The sequence below is a fragment of the Rhinolophus sinicus genome, linkage group LG07 (genome assembly GCF_036562045.2).
Source record: "Rhinolophus sinicus isolate RSC01 linkage group LG07, ASM3656204v1, whole genome shotgun sequence".
NCBI classification, from domain to species: Eukaryota; Metazoa; Chordata; class Mammalia; order Chiroptera; family Rhinolophidae; genus Rhinolophus; species Rhinolophus sinicus.
The window spans coordinates 3998725-4022529 of record NC_133757.1 but is presented as its reverse complement, the minus strand read 5'-3'; the positions used below and the strand labels follow the sequence as shown (position 1 = coordinate 4022529).

Sequence of the window (23805 nt, the reverse complement as noted above, 5' to 3'; positions counted from 1 at the left end):
TTATGCTTCAAATAGGCTGAGTCGAGTGACAGAACACTTCTGATTTGGTGCGTACAGGATGCAGTTAAGATGCCTCGTTTCATCCTGTCAGTTGCCAATTTGAATACTGTGATTCATACACAAGATCTGCTTTGTAGCTTTTCAACCAAGTCCGTCGACTCTGGCCTGACAAGCGGCCAAGAGGTCACATGTAAACCATGACCGAAAAGTACTGGCGACCCACAGGATCTGCCCAAAGCAGCCCCTCAGATGGCTAAGAATAGGTCCTTGGGGTCACCTGGCAGCCTGGTTCTCTCCTGCTGCGAATTTCAGTTATGGAAGCCTGCCTGCAAGTGTCACTGCCGAGACTGCCACTCCAGAAATGTACGTGAGCACAACTCCCCGAGGTGTCCACAACCTGTTTTCTACATAGTTTTTGTTTTGTTTTTAAATGGGCTTAATTTTGCAAAGGTATTGGCAGGGTAACATAACTGGCTCTGCCAAGAAAATAAAAGTAGAAGTCAGATGTACTTACCATCTTACAATTATCACCTATCCTTCGATCAGGCCTTGAGCCGAATGCTCCATGAGTCTCCCCAGTAACATGTGGGTTCTTTGAAATGAGCGTGTCAGATCGCAGCTGTGTGCAGCTTCACTGCAAGGGCCCGAGACTGTTGCTCGATTTACTGCAGGTGCAAACGGCACTGCCCCACAGGACAGAGCGCACTTTCTTTATCCTCCAAACCTGTCATATTTGAGTCTGAGAAAGGAAACCAAAAGCAGCCTGTCTCCTAAAAAAGGCGGGGGCAATGTGCTTACGTACCCAGCCCTTCAGTTAGGTATCAAAGTGTGCCCCGTGAGGCGGCCTGGGGGAGCACCCGCTCTCCCTTTCTCCTTTGCCGCCTGGCTTTACACTCAGTTTACTAGGGATAGCACGTTGGAGCCACCGCGCTGTACCCCACCCTGCCTGAACCCGTGCTCGCAGTGAGATCCTTGGCAGCCGGGTTCAGTCTGGGATATTTTTCAGGCAGGGATTCCCTCCATGTATCTTTCTGGGGACTGGACAAATCGTGTGCTTTTCAGTAAACTCACATACAATGAGGCCTGCTCACTTTCACTGTCTGCCCTGTGTATGTGGAGCTTTCCTGGGATATCAGCCCAGATTTCTGAACAGTCGTAATTGTAAGGAGATCAGCCAAACCCCCAGGGGGCTGGGGGTACGCCTGGCTTCCCAGAGACGGTGCTGTCCATTCCCAGGGGAAACAGCTTTATATTCTATAAGGATATATAGAATAGTTTGTATTCTATAAGTAACTATAAGAAAGACTCTAGTGGGTTGTAAAGAATTTGGGAGTGGTAACTAGGAGACTGGCAGGGTGACAGGAGGTGAAATATTTTCGTTGTGATCTGATAATTAGCTTGTTCCTTTTTCTTGAAAGGAAAAGAAAAGGCAGCCTTTATTTTCTTGAAGTCGACACTATAGGAGTCTCTTTGATCCTCACTGATAATGAGTTTAACATTAAATTTGAGTAAGATATGCTCCAGGGGAAAGCCATAATGAAAATGTCAAAAAAAACACACCAAAAATAGGTGAATAGTGGGGGATATCTCACCCTGAAGACCATTCCTTCTCGAAGGTTAGGTCCGCAGGGGTGTCACTGTTGACAGAGCTCAGTGCTGGCCCCAGCCAGTGTTTCCTGCATTACTGGGAAGTGTCAGAATCGAAGATTAGGCCAGACTCGCCTTGTAATTTTTCCTTTCCCTCTGTGTACAACCACTTGTTACTGCCTTAGGCGGCTCTCCCATCTTGGAAGAGTAAGAGCAAGCCGTGACAGACAGAGCACTCTTACGACACTCAAGTTGTGGCTGATGAACACCCTGCTGTCACTGTCACGTTTTCTGAAACATCGGCTCTTGACATTTTTTAGTCATAATACAAGGAAAGTGTCACCTGAGAGACGGAATATAATAGCATTTTTAAGAGAATGCTTTGCACGTGGCAGTTACATGCCTTTCAGAAATATGAAGCATTTAGGGAAGTGATGAGAATCACATTATAATATAGCCTTAGTCAAAACATTGATGATTTATTAAATGTTGGAAATATAAGATTTTAATTATGTTCGGATTCCTTATTAGGTTACATTTTGCATATGTGTCCACCCAATACAAATTTTGGAAATATATTAATTTAGGCTAATTATGAGTATTATGTATTTCATCAAGTGTAGTTATTTATAATAGCCAAATTTCTTTAATGGCTCTCTTTACAGAAACCTGTATTAGCTGAGTTATAATGAAGACTAAATTCTTCAGAGTATCCATTCTATTTCCTGATTGTGTAAAAATATTAGTAAGATTGATTAACTCAGGATAAATCCTGGTGTTAATAACAAAATGTCACAAATAATTCATTCAAGCATTTATTCTTGTGCATTCTCCTATAATATGCTGGAAATAAAATGATGTAGATTATAATGGTGCAAAATGAACATAAATCAAGATTTCTGAAATTAAAAACAAGAGGGTAGGACTTTTAAAAGGCCACTTTCCTGACAGTACCTGCCTCTAAGTTTAATCATGTCACTCTAAATAAAGTCAGCTCCCCCTTTTTAGAAATGAATTTTCCAGCAGCTTCTTTCCAGGCAGTGAGAGAAGGTAGTGGTTTTGCAGCTTCCTCTACCTGCCTCCCCTCAGACCTCTCTTAGTTCCTTTCAAGTTCTCTACAAGCTCACCTGTCACTGCCAGCTCTCAGGGATTCAGAGCCAATAACCCTAAGAGTGTGGGGGCCCTTGCTGGGGGGAGGGGGCACCGTGGCAGCAAAACCCATACTCACAGGAGGCAGGTGCTGAGCGGAGAGTCGCCCCACAGCTCCCGCCTGTCTCTGGACAACAACAGGCTTGTCTGACAAAGATTCTGAGTTAGCAGTATCTGTCTGAGTCAAAGGCAGAGGCCTCCAACGACACAAGACCAAGATTTCCAACCAAAACAAAGTCCGTCAAAGAAAGAGGGATGGTGGCCGTCTCACAAGGTTATCCTGATAATTCAATGAGGCATTTTCACCCGGCTGATATTATAAAATTCATTATTATTCATATTGGTAGTAGTGTTAGTTTAAAAACGACGTTTGGGCAACCTTTCCCTGAATTCCTTAAAAATCGTATCTGGACAAGATAGGTGAGTTGAGATTAATAAAGTAGGTATTCCAATAAGCGTTTTACAATCAAGTAATAGCCAAAGAAGGCAGAGTCATTTCTGTTTCCACTTCATATTCTCAGGGCTGTGCTTTGATTTCTTTGATTGTAGCCATTCAGAATGTCACAGAAATCACTCTGCATTTTTTATAGAGGCGCCGGATAGAAAATTATTTATAAGATGTTGGAGTGAGAGGGGACCCAAGAGACCATCTCCTCTAACTCCCTCGCTTTATGGACTTTCTTGTTCATGGCCCACTTTACGAGTTCCTGAGTGTTCCACCTCCCAGCCCCACTCTGTCCATAGCTGGGTCCCCATTAGCTGCTCATATCCTTGATCTGTGTGATCATTGTCTATTTGTAAAACAGTATTAATCTTTTATATTGTACACATCATGACTGTCATGACTACCGCCCTTATATTGGGCGGAGTTTTTAATAGATCCACTTACAACAATTAGAATATAGTCCACTTCTTAAAGACTGGCCACGCTTGAAATGCCAGCAGGTGACAAATGGGTGCACATTCCCAAGATCCTAGCCTTCACCATCACAGTGTCAGTGTTGTTTTGTGGTGTCCACTGAAGCCCGTTGTAGAATCCTTTTTTTTAATTCCTGAATAATGCATTTCTCTATTCAAGGTCAGCACAAGATAAAGTTCATTCCCGAAATGGTCGGCCCGATATTGGAAATGACACTAATTCCTGAGACAGAGCTGCGCAAAGCGACCATCCCCATCTTCTTCGATATGATGCAGTGTGAGTTCCACTCCACCCGCAGCTTCCAGATGGTAAGGACTTGGGTGTGCAGTGGTGGGAGGGGAAGGGGGGAACAGCAGGCCTGAGAACCTGGAGACAGACTTGTGGACGGTTCTAGAGTTAAAGGTGTGGAACATGGAAAGCAGAAAGATCCTAGCACTTTCCTTATTGAATAAGCCTATCGTCCTTTGCTCTCATCTTTAGGGAGAATCGTTCTGTTTTTAGCTTTCACTTACTTATTTTATCTGGATTAACACATTAAACCCTGGATAAAAGCCTCTTTCCCACCCTCCTTGGTACGTGCACACCTAGAGCATTGAATCAGGTGTTGTTGTATTCTCTGAGACTTGGATGCTTGTTGCTGACTTATGTTATTTGAAAGTCTAACGGCTTGGCTTTTATTCTTTTAAATGTGTGCCTCGGTCTTTTACCTGAGCAATAGAACTAATGGGAATTGCTCAAAGAAAGTGGGTGTAAAGAGCTCAAAACATACTATATCAACAGGAAGGACAAAATCTGAATTATTTGTGCTTGAGAAGTCACAAAACCTCCTTCCTTGGATTCCGTGAAAAGAAGGAAGGTGCTCCCGTGTTCACGGGTGGGTACACACCCACACTGGCTTCCTCCCAGTGGACTCAGGGTTTGGCCATGACGCTTTGCAGGAGGCAAGAGAAGACCCCAAACGATAGGGGGTCCTCAACATTGAAAGCAAACTTTGTTCAAATATGTGAATATTTATTTTACATAGATTTTTGAGGAATTTTCAGAAAAAAATCCTGTATTGAAAGGAAACCTAAGCTTCAATCAATCAAGGTAGCATGACTTTAGTGAGATCTAATATTTAAAGAGTAGATTTATCCTTCCCTACCATTGTACTTTCTAGTTTAAGGGAGTTTTGAATAGTTCATAGAGTTTATTGGTCAGTTTTCATCATTATTGCCCAAAGGTAGTAAGTAGCCATGAAGAATAATTTTGCTATTTCCTAAAACGAAAAACAGATACAAAGCTAAAAGTGAGTAGGAGTTGGGTTTAGACACAGATGTCAGGTGGTCCACCATCCCTGGCTTAGCTTGGTACTACCTGGGTCTTGAGCAAATGACTGAACATCTTTAAATGTCCAACTTAGAGCTGTAAAATGGATATAAAAATAGAATCTGCTCCAAAGTGATGCTGTGAGAAGTGAATAAAATCAAACCCGTAAAGTCCGTCCATCTTTTCTTCCTTCCTTCCTTCCTTCCTTCCTTCCTTCCTTCCTTCCTTCCTTCCTTCCTTCCTTCCTTCCTTCCTCCCATAGGTGAGGAAGATTTCCTTACATTTATTTATTCGTAAAATTAAAGAGACTATTTTAAAAGAACAGCTGTATTTGTTTCTCTGGTTCACTGTCTTCGTACATATGTAATTGTAATGTTGTAAACATTGTCCAAATTTTTTGTTGTTCTTTTTCTTTGACAATTTATTAAAATCATTTTCCTTGATTATAACTTAGTAACCATGATTTTAAATATGGCATAACATTTCATAAAATAACTTGGCTAATCTTCTCTTGTGCATCCCCTTTAGTTGGGCATTTAGGTTGTTGCAGGTTTTCACTGCTCTGAATAAATGTGCAATGAACACATGCATATAGATAGCTTGACTTTCTTTTGATAGTTTTCTCAGTGTACATCCTCGAAAGTGGAATTGCTGATTCAAAACATTTTTGTAACTTTTGACATTATTGCCAGTTTTTTAAATGTTCTTGCCATAAGATTTGACCCATCTCCACTGCTGCTGGCACTAACTAAATCATGGTCCAATCTCACTGTCAACTCACCAGAACTAGGAATTGTAATTTAAAATGCTTTTTCCTGGGCAGAAAATGCATTGGACCTTTTGAATTTTATATGACTAAAGCCCCAAGTAAGGACCTTATGAAAAACATGCCATGGAATTAAAGAATCAGGTAAAGGAGGAAAATGTATTTGTATAGATAAAAGCCACTAGCCCAAGAAACAAAGATCAAAGACCTTGCCATTCTTTGGAGCAGCCTTTGGGTGAAAATGAGGTCAAAGGCAGTTGAACTAAAGATTTCTGAATTTTCCCTCTTCTTCCACCCACTCTTTTTGCCTCTTTCCTGTTTCACCAGGCCTTTCACATATCTTCAGACACCATCTGCAGAAGTGCTTCATCTCCAGTTCACAGGGGCTCTAGTTTCTCAGTAAATGACACAGAGTAATGAGAGTTGCAGCACTTTTGCCTCCATTCTCAACCCTCTCCTCCCATCAGTGGCTTCAGAATCTGGCCAATATCAAGTGACATCTTTCCAGAAAATAGAAGTGTTTGAGAAATACCATGAAGTACTCATGCACATTTACTTCTAATTTACGAACGATTTCACTACCATGAAATAGGCCTCGCTTGGATGTGTGTTGATAGAAGCACACACATGAAGACGCAGGTCCACAAAACCCACTGTCAGGCTAAGCATGGTGAGCTACTTGAATATTTTGGTCCATAATCATTGGCCATTTGTATTGTCATCTGCTGGGACCATCTTTTCGGACAAGTGGTAGGACACACCAAAGGTTTTAAAAATAAAGGCAAAAAACCTAAAACTTATGAACAAAAATCTCCCTACTATGGTAATCCATTTTTGTGAATTGGGAAAAGATCAATTTCCTTTTCTGTTGGGATATCTCAATTTATTTTTCTATTGGCCTGTCTCAGCCAATAGATGTCAGGTAGAATGTCACGTGGGATGTCATGTGGGACTTCATCTTTCCCAGACCTGCTGCATCCCCGTCATCCTATTTCCACCAGGCTCCTCGTCATTTGCTTTATGGGGACGGGTTACACTGGCCATGTCTTTGTTTTCTCTCCTGGCCTCCTTGGTGGCTACAGGTCTTCCCATCTCATCTCCAGCATCCGTCTGCTTCTCCCAGTCCCTAGTTCAGGGCTCTCCGGGACCGTAACACTTGTCTCTCAACTAGCTGGATCTTTTCTAACTCCTTCCTGTTCTCAGTTTAACTCTTATCTTTCATCAGCTGCTCTTCCTGAAGCACAAGGCCTGCCTTCTCTGCCTTGCAAGGGGTGTGAGTGCATGTGTCGTGGGCAGGCACATGGGGAGAACAGCAGTCAGCCCTCCCTGCCTCCATCCTAGGAAGCTTCTAGGACACGGCCGATTGGCTCCTGTTAACTAATCCGCCACCAATCCAATTATCTAACCTTATTCGTCACATCAACAAGGGCTTAAATTGGCTCAACTTCCATAGCAGATGTGCAGACCTAATGGAGTGAGGGGAAGACGTTAAGGGTTTTCATTTTTGCAGAACTTTAGTGCTCTGTAACATGTGGTGCAGCTTACTTGTTTAAAGGTTGCTATGCGTTTCAGAGTTGGGCTATTAATATGCTACTGTTTGTGAAATATGCTTTACCTTCGGGCATATCACACTCAGCGTTGGAGGGGGTGAGGGGACTTGCTAGAGTCAGGAGAAAAACCTGCCGTTTTACTCAAGATGAAGCTGCACCAACCCATTAGTGGAATTTCAAAAGCGCGTATTACAGATGGGCTCATCCAGAGCTCTCCAGAGGTGCTGCCCCTGTGTTCTTTGGCTGCAGGGAGGGCACTTCACTCGAATGTCCTTCCACATGCATTTCCGCCGGAGTCGGCTTCTTCCCAATCTCCACTGTTGCAAGAAGAGCATGAATCTTTGGGCAGAACAGGCGTATCCTTGCCTGGGTCCTGGGTATTAGTGTGGACTCCCCAGGGTCCGTGCCCTGAAGGGGCTCTCCTGGTGGTGGGATGGGGGTGGCACGGTGCTCCCCATCCGTGTGCCGTGTCCTGGGTCTGGGATGCTCTCTCTTGGGCTGAGGCTGTGCTAAGTCAACTTGATACTGTTCGTGCTGGGTGGGTCCTCACAGGTGTCTGCAAAGGCCAGCTGACTAAGATTCTCTAGTGATAACAGAAGGCACGTGTAAGAGGACGTGCCGTGCAGGGACCTGAGGCCATGGGGGAGAGCTGACCTGACCCAGTGTGGGAGGAGCATGCACCAGGCGGAAGCACATGAACCAGAAGGCCCACATGTGTCCAAGTGGCCTTGAGGTCTTCTAGAATTCCTTTGCACCTACAGAGCAAATGCCTCATGTTGGCTGGTGTTCACACCTGAGCGGACCTGTGGTCCAGAGGGAAGCCACTGCGGGAGATGGGGTGCGATATAACTTTTCTGTGATCTGAACTGCTCTGTTCCATCCCCCGGCCCCCTGGGTCTGATTCATCCTCTGTTGGTGGGATGGTGACAGAGGGATGGCACCTTCTTTTCGGGTTGTCTTTCTCTTTAGCACTTGTGTTGTGAATACTCCATCAGCAAGGAGGCAGGAGTACATCCTCAGCTGGGTGTCCACTCTAGCTGTGCCCCCCGTGGGTGACCCCTTCCTGCCCTGTGGCGGCTACTGTTGACCCTACATATTCCAGCCACCCTCCATCATCTGCGCTGTTTATGTGTCCACTGTGATTTCTCTGTCCTGTCCATGTGGCCTTCTCTGCACCCACTCAACAAAAGCCCACTTCCAGTCTTTTCTGCTCTTCCATTCTCTTTGAGGGCCTCCAATGCTCCAGCTCCCATTGGCCATCCTGGTTCTCCTAGCCCTTTCTAAGGGTCTTCTATGGTCTGCATGCCCCTTCTATTCTCCAGCAGTGTCCTCTCCTCTGGCCTCTCTCTTGTCCATTTGTCCCAGAGGACACATCTCTGGTCTATTTCCTTGTAACTCGTCCCCTCCTCAAGTCACCCCAGCAGTTGTGTTCACTGTGCACTGACCCCACCCCCAGGGTAGCATGTTTACACTTAAACTAGGACTTTTGGAAATCTTGATTTTTTTTTCCAAAGGGGAGATTGTGTGTGTGAAGATTTCAGGATCTGCTAAGCTAGCAGGGAGAGGTTGGAGGCATGGGCATCCTCGTGCCCCTTAGACGTTCATGGAGACCTACTGAGCTGTGTTACCTTCACCGGCCTGCAGCCCACGTCGCCCCCATCTTGCTGAGTCCCCTAACCCCATATGAGTAACGTTCACGTCGCAGCTTCACTGGATTTTTCTTCATAAAGAAAACATACCTTAGCTTTTCCGCGCTACCTGGCATTGTTCTCACTTCGCACGTAACAAAGGGAATCTTTCACCGTGAGCAGAGCCCATGGGGTCCTGAACATGAAGCAGGAGGGTGTCCTCGAGTTCCTTGCAGCGAGAACCCACTGAGGTGCCTCCCGCCTTGACTGGCAAATGGAACAGTCCATCTACAATGGGAAAGTGATGGCATCCACTGTCAATCTGGAGAGAACCTGCAAGAAGCTTCTGCTGGCAGCTCGTGCTGTTGCCATTGAAAACCCAGCTGGTATCAGTGTCCTATCATCCAGGAATACCGGCCAGCGAGCTGTGCTGGTTTGCTGCTGCCCCGGGACCCACTCCTAGAGCCGGCTGCGTCAGTCCTGGGTCCTTCACTAACCAGATCAGGAGCCTTCCGGGAGCTAAGACTTCCGGTGGGTACAGATCCCCCGGCTGAGCACCAGCCTCTCACAGAGGCGCCTTCTCGTGGCCTGCCTGCCATTGTCTGTGTAACACAGACTCTCCTCTGCACCATGGGAACATTGCCATCCATGCAACAACAAGGGAGCCCCCTCCGTGGGTCTGATGTGGGGGTGCTGACCCGGGAAGTTCTGCACATGTGTGGCACCATCTCCCTCGAACACCCGCGGGAGGTCACGCCTGATCCCTGCTTCTACAGAGACCCTGGAGAGATTGAAAAGGCCGCTGCTGAAGAGTCTGACCGTGGAGGAATTTCAGGGCGGTGGACGGCTCCAGCTCCCGAGTTCACTGCTGCTCAACCTGAGGTCGCAGGTTGCTCTGAAAGCACAGGTGCCCTGGAGCCTGTCCAGCCATTTCCTATGAAAGACTAGCATGCTCTCCTGCCGCCCAGGACTGGTCTGCAGCCCTCCGGGACATTGGGGGGGTAGGAACAGCCGCTGAGTGAGTGGTCCTAAGCGGTTCTACCACAAACTCGGAAGCAAAATGGAAATAAGGTTGACGGAAAATAACCAGTTTCTAAAAGTTAAAAAAGAAAAAAATACTTGCAATTCTCTCCTGGCACCTTTTTAAAGAATTCCATTTGTTATGTCTTTGGAAAATACACAACTCCCAGATGAGAATTGCAGCAAATGACCGTACGGTCTGTATACCATTAATAGAAAGGGAATGAAAAAGGCTCCACAGCAAAATCATGTTTTCAGCCATGGAGCTGTTTTCTGCCCTCTTTGCAAGGTCAGTAAAATGTTCCACGACCCCCGCAATTCCCCTTTAGTTGGGACAGTATTGAAACATGAGGAATCTGTGTGTCTTCGATGTTTCTGAGCCCGTTTGAATGCTCTCTTCCTCCCGCCCATGCTGGTAACTTAAGCAAATAATTGAATAACCCAAGTGGATGTTTGCAGCTTCTGCCACATGATGGGAAAGCCAAGAGATTTTGCACAGTAATATGAATGTGAACAAGTTTGGTAGCAATTTCATCTTGTTTATTCTTCAGTTCTTCGGGATTCTGTTTGTTGATTGGTTGATTTTCACATTCAATTTCAAAGTAGTACTTGATTCCATTGTGTTGGATGCTGAATGGGGAAATATGGCATAAGAAATAGGCTTTTGTTTCATTGAACCCCAGACCCAAAAGTGGCCTGAGAGATCACAGAAGCTAACACCCTTGACTCCAGGAGTTGTGATTACATTGAATTCGATTCTTAAAAGCCCTTCAGCAAAGAGATGCCCAAACTCCCACCATCTCCTTTAACCAAATCAAACAGGACTCGCTGTGAGGGCCTGTTCGTGGAGTGTTCTGTCACAGCCCTGAAGTCTCTCCTCCATCTGGCTCCATGCGCAGATGGGGAGCAGCGGCACCTGTCTGAGGTGTTGTCAGGTGAGCAGCCAGGCTCCTCAGGTAGGGGGCCTCGGGGCTTCTAGGCTGCTGAGTATTTCACAAAAGCTTCCAAGGTCAGTGAGCTGCCTGCTCACTGGATGTAGAGGAGGGGGGGATGTTAGAATGTGGAGCACCAGAGATTAAGTGTGTAATTAAGTTTACAGAATGGTGAAGCAAGAGGAATGCAATATGCATGAAAATATGAGTGTGTCTGAGCAGCGGGTGGAAAGGCTGAGTGGTAGATTGTGGGGAATCCATTCCTTGTGTGACGTCAGCATGCAGGCCGGAGCCCCAAGGGCGTCTGAGTGCCAGGCTGCTCTCTGCCACGCCATGCCACTTCCTTCTTGGCCGTGTTTTCCACGCAGATGCAGTTAAGTGGCTTTCTCTGCCCACCCATCCTGTCGGTGCCAAAGAGGAGGGACGTGGTTGGTTCTGCAGTTCCCTGGGACTGGCCTGGTTCCATCTGCAAATGCAGAAGCAGAGGCTGATTTTATTGGTGCCCTCTGCTATAAGGGGTGACCTTAAACCACGGTCCCACATCCAGTATCTTGTTTGTGAAAACCAGGAGAAGGCAGAGGGCTGTAGGGGGAAGTGCGACACTCTCCTCGGGCTCATTTGTCATTGGGTCAAAGAAGCCCTTTTGCTGACGTGTTTGGTGTAGCGTTTTCCTGGATTTCAGCTTCCGCCCAGCTTTGACAACCTCTTTGCGCTTTTTCTTCAGGATTATTCATGCAAACCTTTCCATCCCAGTCCAGCTTCTGACCTTGCTACCACATAACCCCAGATCTCGTCTAAATGCATCCCTGGATGCCTGCAAAATGCAGGCCTGGTTTCAGGCATTTATAAATGTATGTATATAGTCAGAATGGCACGCCTGACCCAAAACAAAAACAGTGCATTCCAAACCAATAGAATTGGCTGAGACCCTTCACTCTATAATGTCTTATGTCGAAGCCAATAACCCATGGTTGGCTGAGTTGGGGGAGCAGTGCTTCCTTTCTGAGTTAATTGAATTAACAACAATGTCAATACCCCTGCAAGCACAGGCCCTGGCATCACTACGTCCAGCTTAACAGCAACCTTCAGAATAGGTCTCGATTCAGATGCGGCCTCTCATGTTCCTGTTCCCTGCGCTGGTCCCGGAGGCGTGGAGATGCTCTGCTCAGTCCTTTAAGTGGGATGCCCTGGGGATATTTTTGTAGCAATATTGGCGATTCAGAAAGGAGAGGAAAATGTTGTATAATGATTTCGCTTATCACATCAGCGAGCCTCTGCCACATTTTGAGCAACACAGTAAACCCTTGCTAATTTCATCCTAACCGTAGAGAACCCAGTTGCAAATTACCAGACAGCGTGCATTTATGAGTAAGATAATAAACATGCTTTTTATAAAACAAGCTCTGCTCGATCAACAAATGTACTTCCTCCAATTTATTTGGACAGAATCGTTTAATTCTGTTTATGATAACAGTTCACAGCATACTAGCAAATGATTTCTAGTACATTCTGTAAGAATTCGCAAAGACCCTGGAACTAGAGGCTGCAGATCAGTGGTATTACATCCCGCTGATAAACAGAACCGGGTTGCCAGGTGTTTGTGCCAATTACTTAGTTTAGACTAGAGGTTAGTAAAATTAGAATCAGCTGTGTTCTTGTGATTTCCTCATCGTTCATCCACTCTTTTTAGGAACATTCAATTCATCAGTCAGACTTTGATAAGCAGCATACTTAATGAGCTGGAGCTTCCTTATTGCCCTAATTTGTGACAGCGAGGTTTACACGGGAGCAGAGAAAACATGCCATTTCCATTAAGTAGACTCCAAGTTCAAGTGTCTTCTGATTAACAGGTGATGAGCGATTTGAAAAGCCTCGGTTAGGAGAAGGCATGTTTTTCTGCCTTCTCTGTGCCAGGGGCGTCCAAACTGCGGCCCGCGATCCATTTTTAATTGGCCCGCAGCAAATTCCAAAACTATATTTAGTTTATTTAAATAAACCAGGTGAGGCAATACGTACTTCACCTCGAGTGAGTGGCCCGGCTGTTTGTATATTTTACCGCATATGGCCCTTGGTGAAAAACGTTGAAAAAGTTTGGACACCCCTGCTCTATGCCTTCCTCGTTGTATGCTCATTAAATGTGTGGAATTGAATCATGTGTTTTAATTAAATTTAGCCTTATTTTGTACCTCAGCTATTTGCTCTAAGGAAGCAGCCCTCACCAAATGCTTCATCTTTGGCGTTCCCACCAGGGCGCCATCTGGTAGATGGAGCTGTCTTGAAATGCCAGCTTTGGGGCTAGTGGCACACCAGCTCCCTTGTGCTGGGCTCCGAAAAGGACCTCCTTTTGCCGAATTCTTTTCCGTAAAGAGCAGAGTCACAGTGGGTTAGTACCGAAAGACTGTTATTTTACAATAAAAGTCGTGAGCATGAGACTTCAGGTGGGGGAAAAAAAGCAGGTCATCCCTTCTTCTTCAAGAGAACCATCTCTTTTTCTGTGTTCCTGAAATCCCTAACTTCTTAGGCCAAACAGAATCAAAGAGAGGGTGTTTGTTTGGGGAGGAGACGATGGGGAAGATCAAGAAGAGATTTGCAGGGATTCACCTAAGTCCGGGCTGTTGTGATGCTGCTGGGTCCTTGATGTCAAGCAGGAATCGACGTTTCTCTCCAGCCCTGCTTCGTCTGTAGCACGATCGCACTAGGCTCAGGCCGAGTGCTCTGATCAACACCCAGCAGGTGTGGCCTTGCTTTCGGGCTCCTCCCTGGGTCTCCCCAGAGCCCTTGCCTGTTTCACAGGAGCTGCAATCTGCTTCCACTGCAGCAGCCGCGCTGAGTCCCCAGGGCCGTCGATGGTCCCGTGATCCCGTGACAAGCACTCCAATGAGTGTCCACCGGTTGTGCCTCAGCAACCTGCCCACCCACTGCTTTGCGGCCATATTAAGCCCCGCCCAGCTGCAGTTTCACACTATGTCTCTCCAGCAGTTTCTGTGCACATCGTGCATGCTTCCTATTAGCGTACTGTCAACACCAGGCACTCTGCCAGGTGCTGGGATACAGCGGTGACCAAGACAGAAGGAAATTCTCTCACGTGGCTTAGACTCTTATGGGATCCTCATAGTAGTGCGGGACCTGGGATTGTTGCCTGGGAAAGCAGTGCCTCAGCATATAATTTAAAGGGACCCCAGCAACATTTGCCTACATGCCGTGGTGTGCTTGCCTTCTAAGCCCTGAACTCAGCTATTGTTTCCTTCAGTCCTTCCTTCACTTGACATCTTCCAGTTCTGTGTGGATGTCTCCATCTCTATGGCAACTAAGTCTCTCCCAGGCCCTTATTTCTACCTGGCCCAAGGCAATGTGTGACCTCAGGTCCCCCTACAACAGGGCAGTCACCTGGCCAGAATACCAGTAGAGGTGGCTTTGAATTTTGTCAGGGATGGGAGACTGGGCAGTGAAGATGGGGACACACATACATCATTATCAAGGTAGTTATTTTCACATCAGCCACTGTCAAAATATTTTGTAGATTTGGACCTCTCAGAATTTGGTGCTTTCCCAAAAGCATGCACCCAAGAGACAGTCACTTCTGACGATTCTTTCCCGATGGGAAGCTCTGGAGTCCAGTAAGAAGTCTTGGGGAGTTCAAAGAAAGCCTGGAGCGGACCTTCCTGAAGAGTCTGTTGCTCTGGCTCTAGAGACTGCCTCTCTTGTTTCATACACTAGTTTTTCAACCAGAGATGTTTCACTGGGATCCATGAAGGAACAGCAGTGAAGTGGCCCCTTGGATGTTTTCAGATTACAGAGAACTGTTTGCTGGGAAGTGAAACATCGTCTGTTCATGTCCAGGACCCAACAAGCTGTCTGAGATGTTACTTGTTCATAGAGATGAAGTTTGAGATTTTTTTTTCATGTTGCTTCTTGATTTTTTTCCCCCTCGGGTTCCCTTGTGGTTCTTACTTACTCCTGCTATCAAAATACACATGTGTAGGCTCCATTAACCACAGAAGGAAATGGAAGATTCCGGGTCATCAGCAGTCCCCAGGGGCCAGGGGACAGCAACTCTTAAGTGCAATCAGGCTTGAAAGCCTCGGGTAGCTGCCTGACGGTGATCTCTCGCCAGTTTGTGTACTGGTGATGCTCCAGCCAGAAAATGCAATGCCTGCCATGCTGATGACTTACGTTTCCTCTGTTTAATTATAGTTCGAAAATGAGATCATCACCAAGCTGGATCATGAAGTGGAAGGAGGCAGAGGAGACGAACAGTACAAAGTGTTATTTGATAAAATGTAAGTGTTGATTAACGGTGGGATTGATGTCAGAATAGAGACAGAGAGACTGTAATTAGACTACAATGAACTTTGTAGCCCAGCAGTAATTAAAATGTGTTAATAATGGGAAATATTTTGAATCGCACCTCCGTCAGGTTTCTGAGTGTGATTAACAAGGTGCGTGTCATTATTTTTCAGCCTCCTGGAACACTGCAGGAAGCACAAATACCTCGCCAAAACGGGAGAAACTTTTGTAAAACTCGTCGTGCGCCTGATGGAAAGACTTCTGGATTATAGGACCATCATGCATGACGAGAACAAAGAAAACCGCATGAGCTGCACTGTCAACGTGCTGGTGAGTGAAAAGTTCATTGCGTTTCCAACCTGCCAGTAAGCCGGAAACGGAACCAAGATGTTCAGAAACCTCATGACAGCTGGCCGCAGAGCTGCCCATGGCAGGATAGGCTTCCTTTGCTTGTTTCCTTGTCTGTTGAAGGGAAGGAATAATGAAGAACCAGTTGCAGATCGGCTGTAAATAAGTCTGCAAAATCATCCGTCCTCTGGGTGTTTGCTGTGGGTAAGACGGATGAGCCATCTCATTTTGTAAGCAGGGTAGTGCCCTCGTTGATTACAGGTCTAAAGTGCTTCATTATTCAGAGACTGTAAACATGTCCAGTGGGTTGAATAGTGGCTACATCCTCATCTTCAGAACCTGTGAGGGGACCTGATTTGAAAGAAAGGCATCTTGCAGACGTGATTAAGTTAAGGCTCTCAAGATGAGGTCATCCTGGGTCACCCAGCTGTTCCCTAAGTCCAATGACAAGTGTCTTTATAAGAGGAGAAGGCATAGACACAGAGGAGAAGTCCACAGGAAGATGGAGGCCGAGATTGGGGTGATGTTGCCACAAGCAAAGGGGCACCTGGGATCACTAGAAGCTGGAAGAGACAAAGTGTTCTCTCCAGGAGACTTTGGAGGAAATGTGCCCTCTTGACACCTTGATTTCAGACTATGGCCTCCAGAATTGTGAAAGAATTCATATCTTTTATTCTAAGCCACCAAGTTGGTGACGAATTGTTATGGCAGCCATAAGAAACGAGTGTACGGCCACACGAAGAGCAGATGGCTCGGGTAGACTTGGCTTCTGCCATCCTCGGACCCCCACACACCTGCTGTCACTGACGTGGCCAGCTCTGTGGACACGGTCTTCCCAGCGTAGCTCTGAGTCATCTGCAAGTGCCTTTGGGGGAAGCCGAATCACCAGCTCAGCTGCAGGGAGTGGCCGGCAAACCCCCGGGCCCCCAGGACTCCCACGTCTGGCTTCAGCCTCTCTGCATTTTTCTCCTCCTCCTCTGCTGCTCCCAGAAGGATCCAGAAGAGCAGACGCCTGGCCCTGGGAGGGGCGTCTTCAACACCCCTGCCTGCCCCAAGGCAGGAAAGCAGGAAAACACTACCCGTAGAGTAAGTTCTGCAGGTACTTACTTCCCTTCTCCGCATTTCCCATGTCACCCCAGTCCTTACACCACACGCAAATCCTGGACTTCTTTGCTCAACCTCACGCACTTGGAGCTCGTGGAAACGGACTTTTGTGCCAGGATGAATATGACACATCATTCATCCATTAGAAAATCACTAGAAATGTTTGGATTGGAAAGATAAAGGGGAATATTTTCACCTTCCGTCCACTTTCGTGTCAATACGGATCTGGCCTCTGCCGTGGGGAACTTGCAGGTGACAGCTCAGGGGCCATCTCCGCCTTGGCCTTCTGTGGCTGGGTGGCCTGTTTTGGCTAATAATAAACATTTTTCTATAGCACATTTTCTTTTTCTTAAAAATCTAAGTGTGGGGGACTTCCGGTTTCTAGTTCACTGTGTAAAAGGGACTTTAGAAGTTGGTATTCCCATCCTCATGACAAGGAGAAAACTGGCACACTGAAAGTCAACAGCTCTTCTGACAGCCATCTTCTGGGGGCCACAGGGAAAGCTGCTGTCCCCAAAATCAGCAAGACAGGATGGTACAGAGAATCCCAGCTTACCAGAGCAGATGCCCAAAGCAGAACCACTGCTGGAGCCAGTACTGGTGTCTTTTTACCTGGAACATCGTGTCCACTTTCAACGTAAAATTACAAGGCACCTCAAGGCCAAAACGCACAGTTTGAAGAGATTGAGCCAGCAACAGACCCAGATTCAGATGTGGCAGAGGTTTTAGAATTATCAGACTGGAGATTTCAAACAACTGTGATAAATGCGCTGAGGGTGCTAATGGAAGAAGTAGACATTATGCAAGGACAGTAATATAAGCAGAAAGGTGGAAACCTTAGGAAAGATTCAGAAACGAATGCGAGAAATTCAAAACACTCAGAGTGAAGAATGTCTTTGGTCTCATCCATAGACTGGACGTGGCCCCGGAAGTAACCCAGGAAACATTTAAATATGTCTGCACGTACATCATACGGGTCTTGGGCAACGGGAGGAATTACTGACTGCTGGCTTCTATCCCTGAGATGGGGCCACTAACTGAGTTTGTCTGTACACTCACCTGCAGACTGGCTGCGTAGCGTAGCGGTGAGCTGTGCTGCAGGTGAGGGCCTTGATCGTTTCCACAGGAGGGAGCCTGGCCCTTGCATCATTGCCTTCCCACATTCTTGCCTCTGTCCAAAGTCATCAGCTTCCATGATGCCACTATGGCCAGCATGAAACAGAAATCAGGATTTTTCTGTGGAGAGAAACGGAAACCTTTTCAACAGCATTCCTTGCTACGGACATGCTTCTCTAATGCTCCCTCTGATCTTTCAGGGGATCCGAGAGGCTGATTCGTGTCCAGAAAGAAAAAGTATCGCTCTGTTGATTAGCTTTCCGACTTTGATGACTGAGACTACTGTTTATCTTAGCAAGACCTGCCATGCGCCCCGGGACGCGACACCTCGTGGAGACACGGTGCTGTGCTCTGAACGTGGCCTTGTAGCAGAGCCAGAGGTGGTGTCAGAAACCCAGCTCTGGTAATGACACCTGCCACCACGGTTTCTGACGCTGACGTGTGTTTCTGTCTCACATGGAGCCCCACACGGTGCCTGTGTATTGTTACTGCCATCCGCACTAGCTGGGTCTTGACTACGAAGCACACCCAGGGTCCCTGAGGTTATCCGACACTCTCGTCCTTCAACTCAGGGCATCCCGGATCATCCAATGAGGAGTTGGGGGTGCTGTTCTTAACCGTTTCCTGGGGATGATCAGATGGGTCCTAACCTGTCACGGGTCTTCCATTTAACAAATTAAAAAGGTCTATGAGTTAAAGAGAAACAGGAAAAATGCATTTTTATAGATAGGTGTTCGGTCGTAATATTCACGGCACAGCTCACATTGAGTCATAGAAATAAAAATACAAATACATTTTTAATCTCCTGCTCCACTTTCACCCTTTCCCTTGGTACTTCTTTAGTGAAACAAATAGAGTTTCATAGAGACGACTATATACATTCATCTCTAGATGAATATAGATGTATAAACGTGTTAGGAATATATAAAATGTGCTCAGTTTATCACTAAGCAGAAATCCCTTTGAAATCCGAACGTTAAGAAATAAAATGAAGAACATAGAATGTATGGATGCCCTTTAAGCCCATTGCTAAATTTCTTTTAGAACCAGTGCTGTTGTTTTTTTAAAAAATGGAGTCACTGGAACATTCTAAGTAGTGTGGTTCATTAATGTCCCACTCTTCCTTGCACTTAAAAAACAAATTGAAATTAAAAAATAAGAGACCTGAGGGGTCACTGTGCCCTGCAGCCTAGTCCCCTAAACGTACCCCTGCAAACATGTGGGCACAGACATTGGGGTCATGGTCCCCACCAGACAAAATACACATTTGTAATTAAGTAGAATTTCATTTGTCACCTGAGAATCATGCAATCTTTAATTCCTGGTCAATAATTTTGTTGTGTGTCACCTAGTTCTTCTATGCAACCATCAACCTATCCATCTCTACAACGGATAGACTCACTGTTATTTTATAGACAGAAGTTACTCTTTTCATGACCCCTGTACAAGGCTAATTGCAGTGGTTCCAACTAGAATTCTCAAATTCTTAGTGTCTGTTTTAATCATGAAGGAGAACAAAACTGAAAGGTCATGTATGTGTTCTGAAAGATCAGGGCTTCCTGGTGGGTTGGAGCTGGGGACCTGGATCCAGTGGGATTGCTGGAGAGCTGCCAAGCTTTGCACCTGGCACGGATGTCGCCCCTGGTGTGGGGGGGCTTGAGCAAGAGGACTGTGGGGGTTGGGATGCCGCCTGCAGAGCCCAGAAGTGGAGCCCAGAGCACTGTGAACTTCAACATAGAAACACAGAGGTTTGATATCGAAATTGGGGTTTGAAATGAGTGTCCTCGGTTCTAGAGAGCTTCTGAAGTCCTGTGGAGGGAACAGAACGCAATACAGGCAGGGAATAGAAAACGTTTCTGTATTTCGCAGAGAGGAATGAATTGAAGGGTGCATGATATCCCCGTTGTGAAATTGTAAAGGGAATGATCAAAAGCTTAGGAAAGGATTAAAAATAGAGAGGAAAAGAGGATGGTGTGAAATTGCAGCTTGTAAACACTGGCGAGCAGAGTTGGAAGTGAAGGAAGCAGATTCTTACCTACCTGGAAATATTTTCATTACCCAGCTGCTGCGTATGAACCAGAGGACAGTAAAATCTCAGATGCAGCAAAATGTGAAAATCTTGGTGCATCTTTCTAAACGTTCCCCCTCTGACTTTCTGTAGTTACTTCTTGTTTGTTTTCAGAGAGATCAACTGTAGAAGCAATGTCTTTTCTTTTTTTTTTTTTTGCTAATGAACTTGAACAGGGTATTTCCTCTTACTGGATAATTGCGTGACTCTGAAATGGTCATAGTCACTAGTTATCTCAGGTACCGCTTCTAGAGTTCTAACATAGCAGTCAGGTGCTAAATTTCACCCTCAAAACAGCTATGGTGTTCCCATGCCTCAGGCTTTGCTAGCTGACTAGTCTGTACCTTTCTGTTTCCTCATGTACAATAAAGATTTTAGAGTAGTTACAGAGGCGTTCACATGAAGAAATATAATTTTGATAGAAATGTTGATGCTCACCCTGAAAATATTCTACAATATGTGGAAATAACCCATTGTTTATACTCTGCTAACTAACCTTTCTCCATCAGTGCTTGTACATAAGGTGGCTTTTTGTGAGTGGCAACCAGTTTTCTTACTGTGTTTTGGAAGGTCGGTGGTTCTAGAACAGCGCTGTCCGATAGAAACGTCTGTGATGATGGAAGTGCCCTCTGCTGTACCTCTCAGTACCACAGCAATCAAAGTGTGGACAAGTGAGGACGTGAATTTGTAACTTCCTTTAGTTTTAATTAAATTTACTCTATAGTTGAATGCATGTGGCTACTGTGTTGAACAGTTCCCAGCTGGAATACCACAGCGCCTCCTTCTGGCTCTTGGTTGGGGCTGAGCCCAGCCTGCTTTCAACCATGTGATGACGCTTATTCCCAAATTTGGGATCTTTCCTTTTTTCACTTTTTCACTTCTAATGAGAATACAGTGGTTAAGAATGGCCAAGATGTCCTATCTCAAGATGTCCTATACTTTGTTTTAACCGTGGGCAGGTGACTTTCAAATGACAGAAGAGGATTTTAGCCATTGCAGTGTTTAAAGTGTAGTCCCTGCCCTCCTCCCCCCAAAAAAAAGTGCAGGACAGTGTAAGATGGTTTTGCATTTTAGGTGAATTTATGGTTCTAATTCAAAGGGTTCTAATGGTTGTAATTCATGGGTTGAAAAACCCATGAATTTTTAATGTTCATGGCACACCTTTAATAGAATAGGTTTCTTAACAGTGTTGTGGTTTGATTTTTCAGAATTTCTACAAAGAAATTGAAAGAGAAGAAATGTATATAAGGTATGTGGGCATCATGCTTGTCAGTACCTTCTACATGTCTATTGTACTTGCTGTTTTTATCAAGTCCACACTAAGAAATGTTTCAGTCACAGGGGTTTATCCTGTAGGAAATTGAATTGAGAAGCCTAGAGGTTGGATTTGATGGAGGGTCCAGGTGTATTCTGAGCCTTTGTGCAGTTTGACCATGCAGATGTGGAGATTTGGGGGGGTCATGCTTAGCCAGCTCAGACGCAAAGCCATAAATGAGTACTTTGTAGGGGTTTTGCATCTTTTCACCAACTTATATGACCCTTTTGAAGAAAGGTACCGCCACAAAATGTAATGTTTCACAGGAAGCCACATGGTCAAATGAGAAATCTAGTTTGAACTTTATCAGAAATAGGCACTATGAAATTTTTTCAGTCTATTCTTACATTACCTGACCCCATAGTCTCATGGTCTGTGTTGCCTGCTGGAGTTTTGTCCATCACTTCTCCAGAGGGTGGGATGTGATTGAACCCCTCTCCTTGGTCCCTATTAGGGGCCAGTGTCAAATATTTAGCAAGATCACCACTTAGAAGACCAGAACAAGAATATGATCTGTGTGGCATTAGTGTTTAATGATGGGTTTATTACACCAAGCATGATTCTCTAACTTTTGATTTCTAAGATTTTTTTTTAACTTTCTCCTTTAAAATATATATGTGTGTGTGTGTGTGTGTGTGTGTATATATATATCTCATATGAATATAATAAACTTTGGGGAAAACAATCAAGTATTTTTTATCCAAAAAATGTAGGGTGCTTTACATTGAAAAACAATCTTTATCTCTTTATGGCAGAGAAAGTCTTTGGATCATATTCACTGTGATCATTGGAACTCTTTATTTTAATGAATTTGTATTTTTACAGATTTTTTTTGGGGGGGCAATATTTGGATTCAATAGTAATATAAGAAATCACTATCAAACATTGTGTAATCTCATTTCAAATGTATGAAGAAAATCCTGGAAAAAATGGGAAGGAACGAGAAATCTTGAAGTACAATTCTACCTTCTTGTGACAGCTTCAGCTTTGTTCTGAAAAGAGAGGACTTAAATTAATATATATATATATATATATATATATATATATATATATATATATATAATATTACTCTTGTTGGTTTTTCTTCATGCTTTCTGCACCAACAGTCTTCGAGGCGTTATGAATTGTGAACACTATAAAAAGAAAGTATAGATCTGATTTACTGCTGAAACTAGAATTTAGCTCTTGCTATCTGCAACACAAATTATTTGGTGACATTTTAAGAATGTCCCTGTATTTTCTCGTCTCAGGTATTTGTACAAACTGTGTGACCTGCACAAAGAGTGTGATAACTACACCGAGGCCGCTTACACTTTGCTGCTCCATGCGAAGCTTCTGAAGGTAATAAAAATTACCATCCACTTTTATGATCCTATTGTTATGGATTCTCAGACTATTTAAAATGTTATTTTTATGACAAATTTTAGTAAACCTGTAACATAAGATTTTATGGATGTCGACATTTTAAATGCAGTGACATAAACAAAGATATTTCGGAAGTACTTGGATGATAGATTTGGCCCTATTGAATGTCGATTTAACAAGATGTCGTAGCAAGTTGTCAGTAAGTATGGTAAATACCCATCACTGGGCTGTCAGCTAGCGGTGGTGGAGATTCTGCAATTCCGGATCATGCCAACAAGACTCAGTAATGGTGGGGAACGATATCAGGAAGAAATATCTGGGGTGGAACAGCTAAGAGATAGGATGAGACGTACCGCTAATTATCTAAGCAGAGAGTGTAGGGACCAGATCGTGATGTGGGTATAACCACACAACCTCTAGTTTGATACTTTAAAACTTCAGCAAGCATTAGATCATCTTTCTAATTCTAGCCTTATGAAAACTAGAAAAATTATAAACTGGATAAACAAGAACAGCTTTGAAAACTAGAATTTAGTTGTGTGGCCCTACCTAAAGACAACTCATTCGAGGAATCCCATCTCCCATCTCAGGTCAGCCCCCCAAACACCGAAAGCTGAATGAGAGAAAACTAGATAAGACGATGTGAAAATGGGCCTTAAGGAGGCCACTAGGTGATGACAGGTGGTAAGGAGCACACTGTGTTAGGCAAGAATCTTCTAGCTTTTGGCCCAATCCTGAAATCTCCAGTAGCTTCTGTGACACAACTGTACAGGGGCAACTCTGGAGACATTCGAGTGTGGAGATTTACCTTTTAAAACCAGAGGGTCTGTTGCAAAGAAAACTCCAGGGGCCTCAGGCAGGGCTCTGTCTGGATGTTTCACCAATAATCATCAGAAGGCCGCCTTTGACTTGGCACCATCTAAAGATCTCCCAGGAGGGTCATTTATGAAGCTAGAGATTGGAGTTCGTGCGTCTGACACCAGCCATCCCTCTATCAATTCTAATAGCCTTCATGTGTGAGAAATCCGAATTTCAGTAACAAGGCATTTTTGCAAATATGAAGAAATCTCTTTTAATCAGAGAAATTAAAATAAGGTTGACACAGCGCTCACTCAGTTGCTCTGTCTCTCATAGTACATGAACTTTTATGTGTGAATGGAATATATATATGTGTGTAATGATCATTTGTCTAATCATTAGACTTATTGAGCACAGATGGATTCATCAAAACTGCATGAGGGTGTGTTTCACAGCCCAGATCAACGGGCATCATTGCATTGTCTTTCCCATTGGGCTCTGAATTTTCCAGTTAAATGGTGGATCCCACATAGCCTCTCTCCATA

The 23805-nt window shown here is 44.9% G+C and overlaps 1 protein-coding gene across 2 annotated transcripts in view; it reads left to right on the top strand.

The window, feature by feature from the left end:
• Positions 1–23805, top strand: part of DOCK1 (dedicator of cytokinesis 1) — a 444845-nt gene that overhangs the window by 368279 nt on the left and 52761 nt on the right. For both annotated transcript variants that reach the window (XM_019728239.2, XM_019728238.2), the window contains exons 33-37: positions 3815–3963; positions 15054–15139; positions 15320–15476; positions 20991–21031; positions 22348–22438. In XM_019728239.2, the coding sequence (XP_019583798.2) occupies positions 3815–3963; positions 15054–15139; positions 15320–15476; positions 20991–21031; positions 22348–22438 (524 nt within the window). The remainder of the gene's footprint in view (positions 1–3814; positions 3964–15053; positions 15140–15319; positions 15477–20990; positions 21032–22347; positions 22439–23805) is intronic.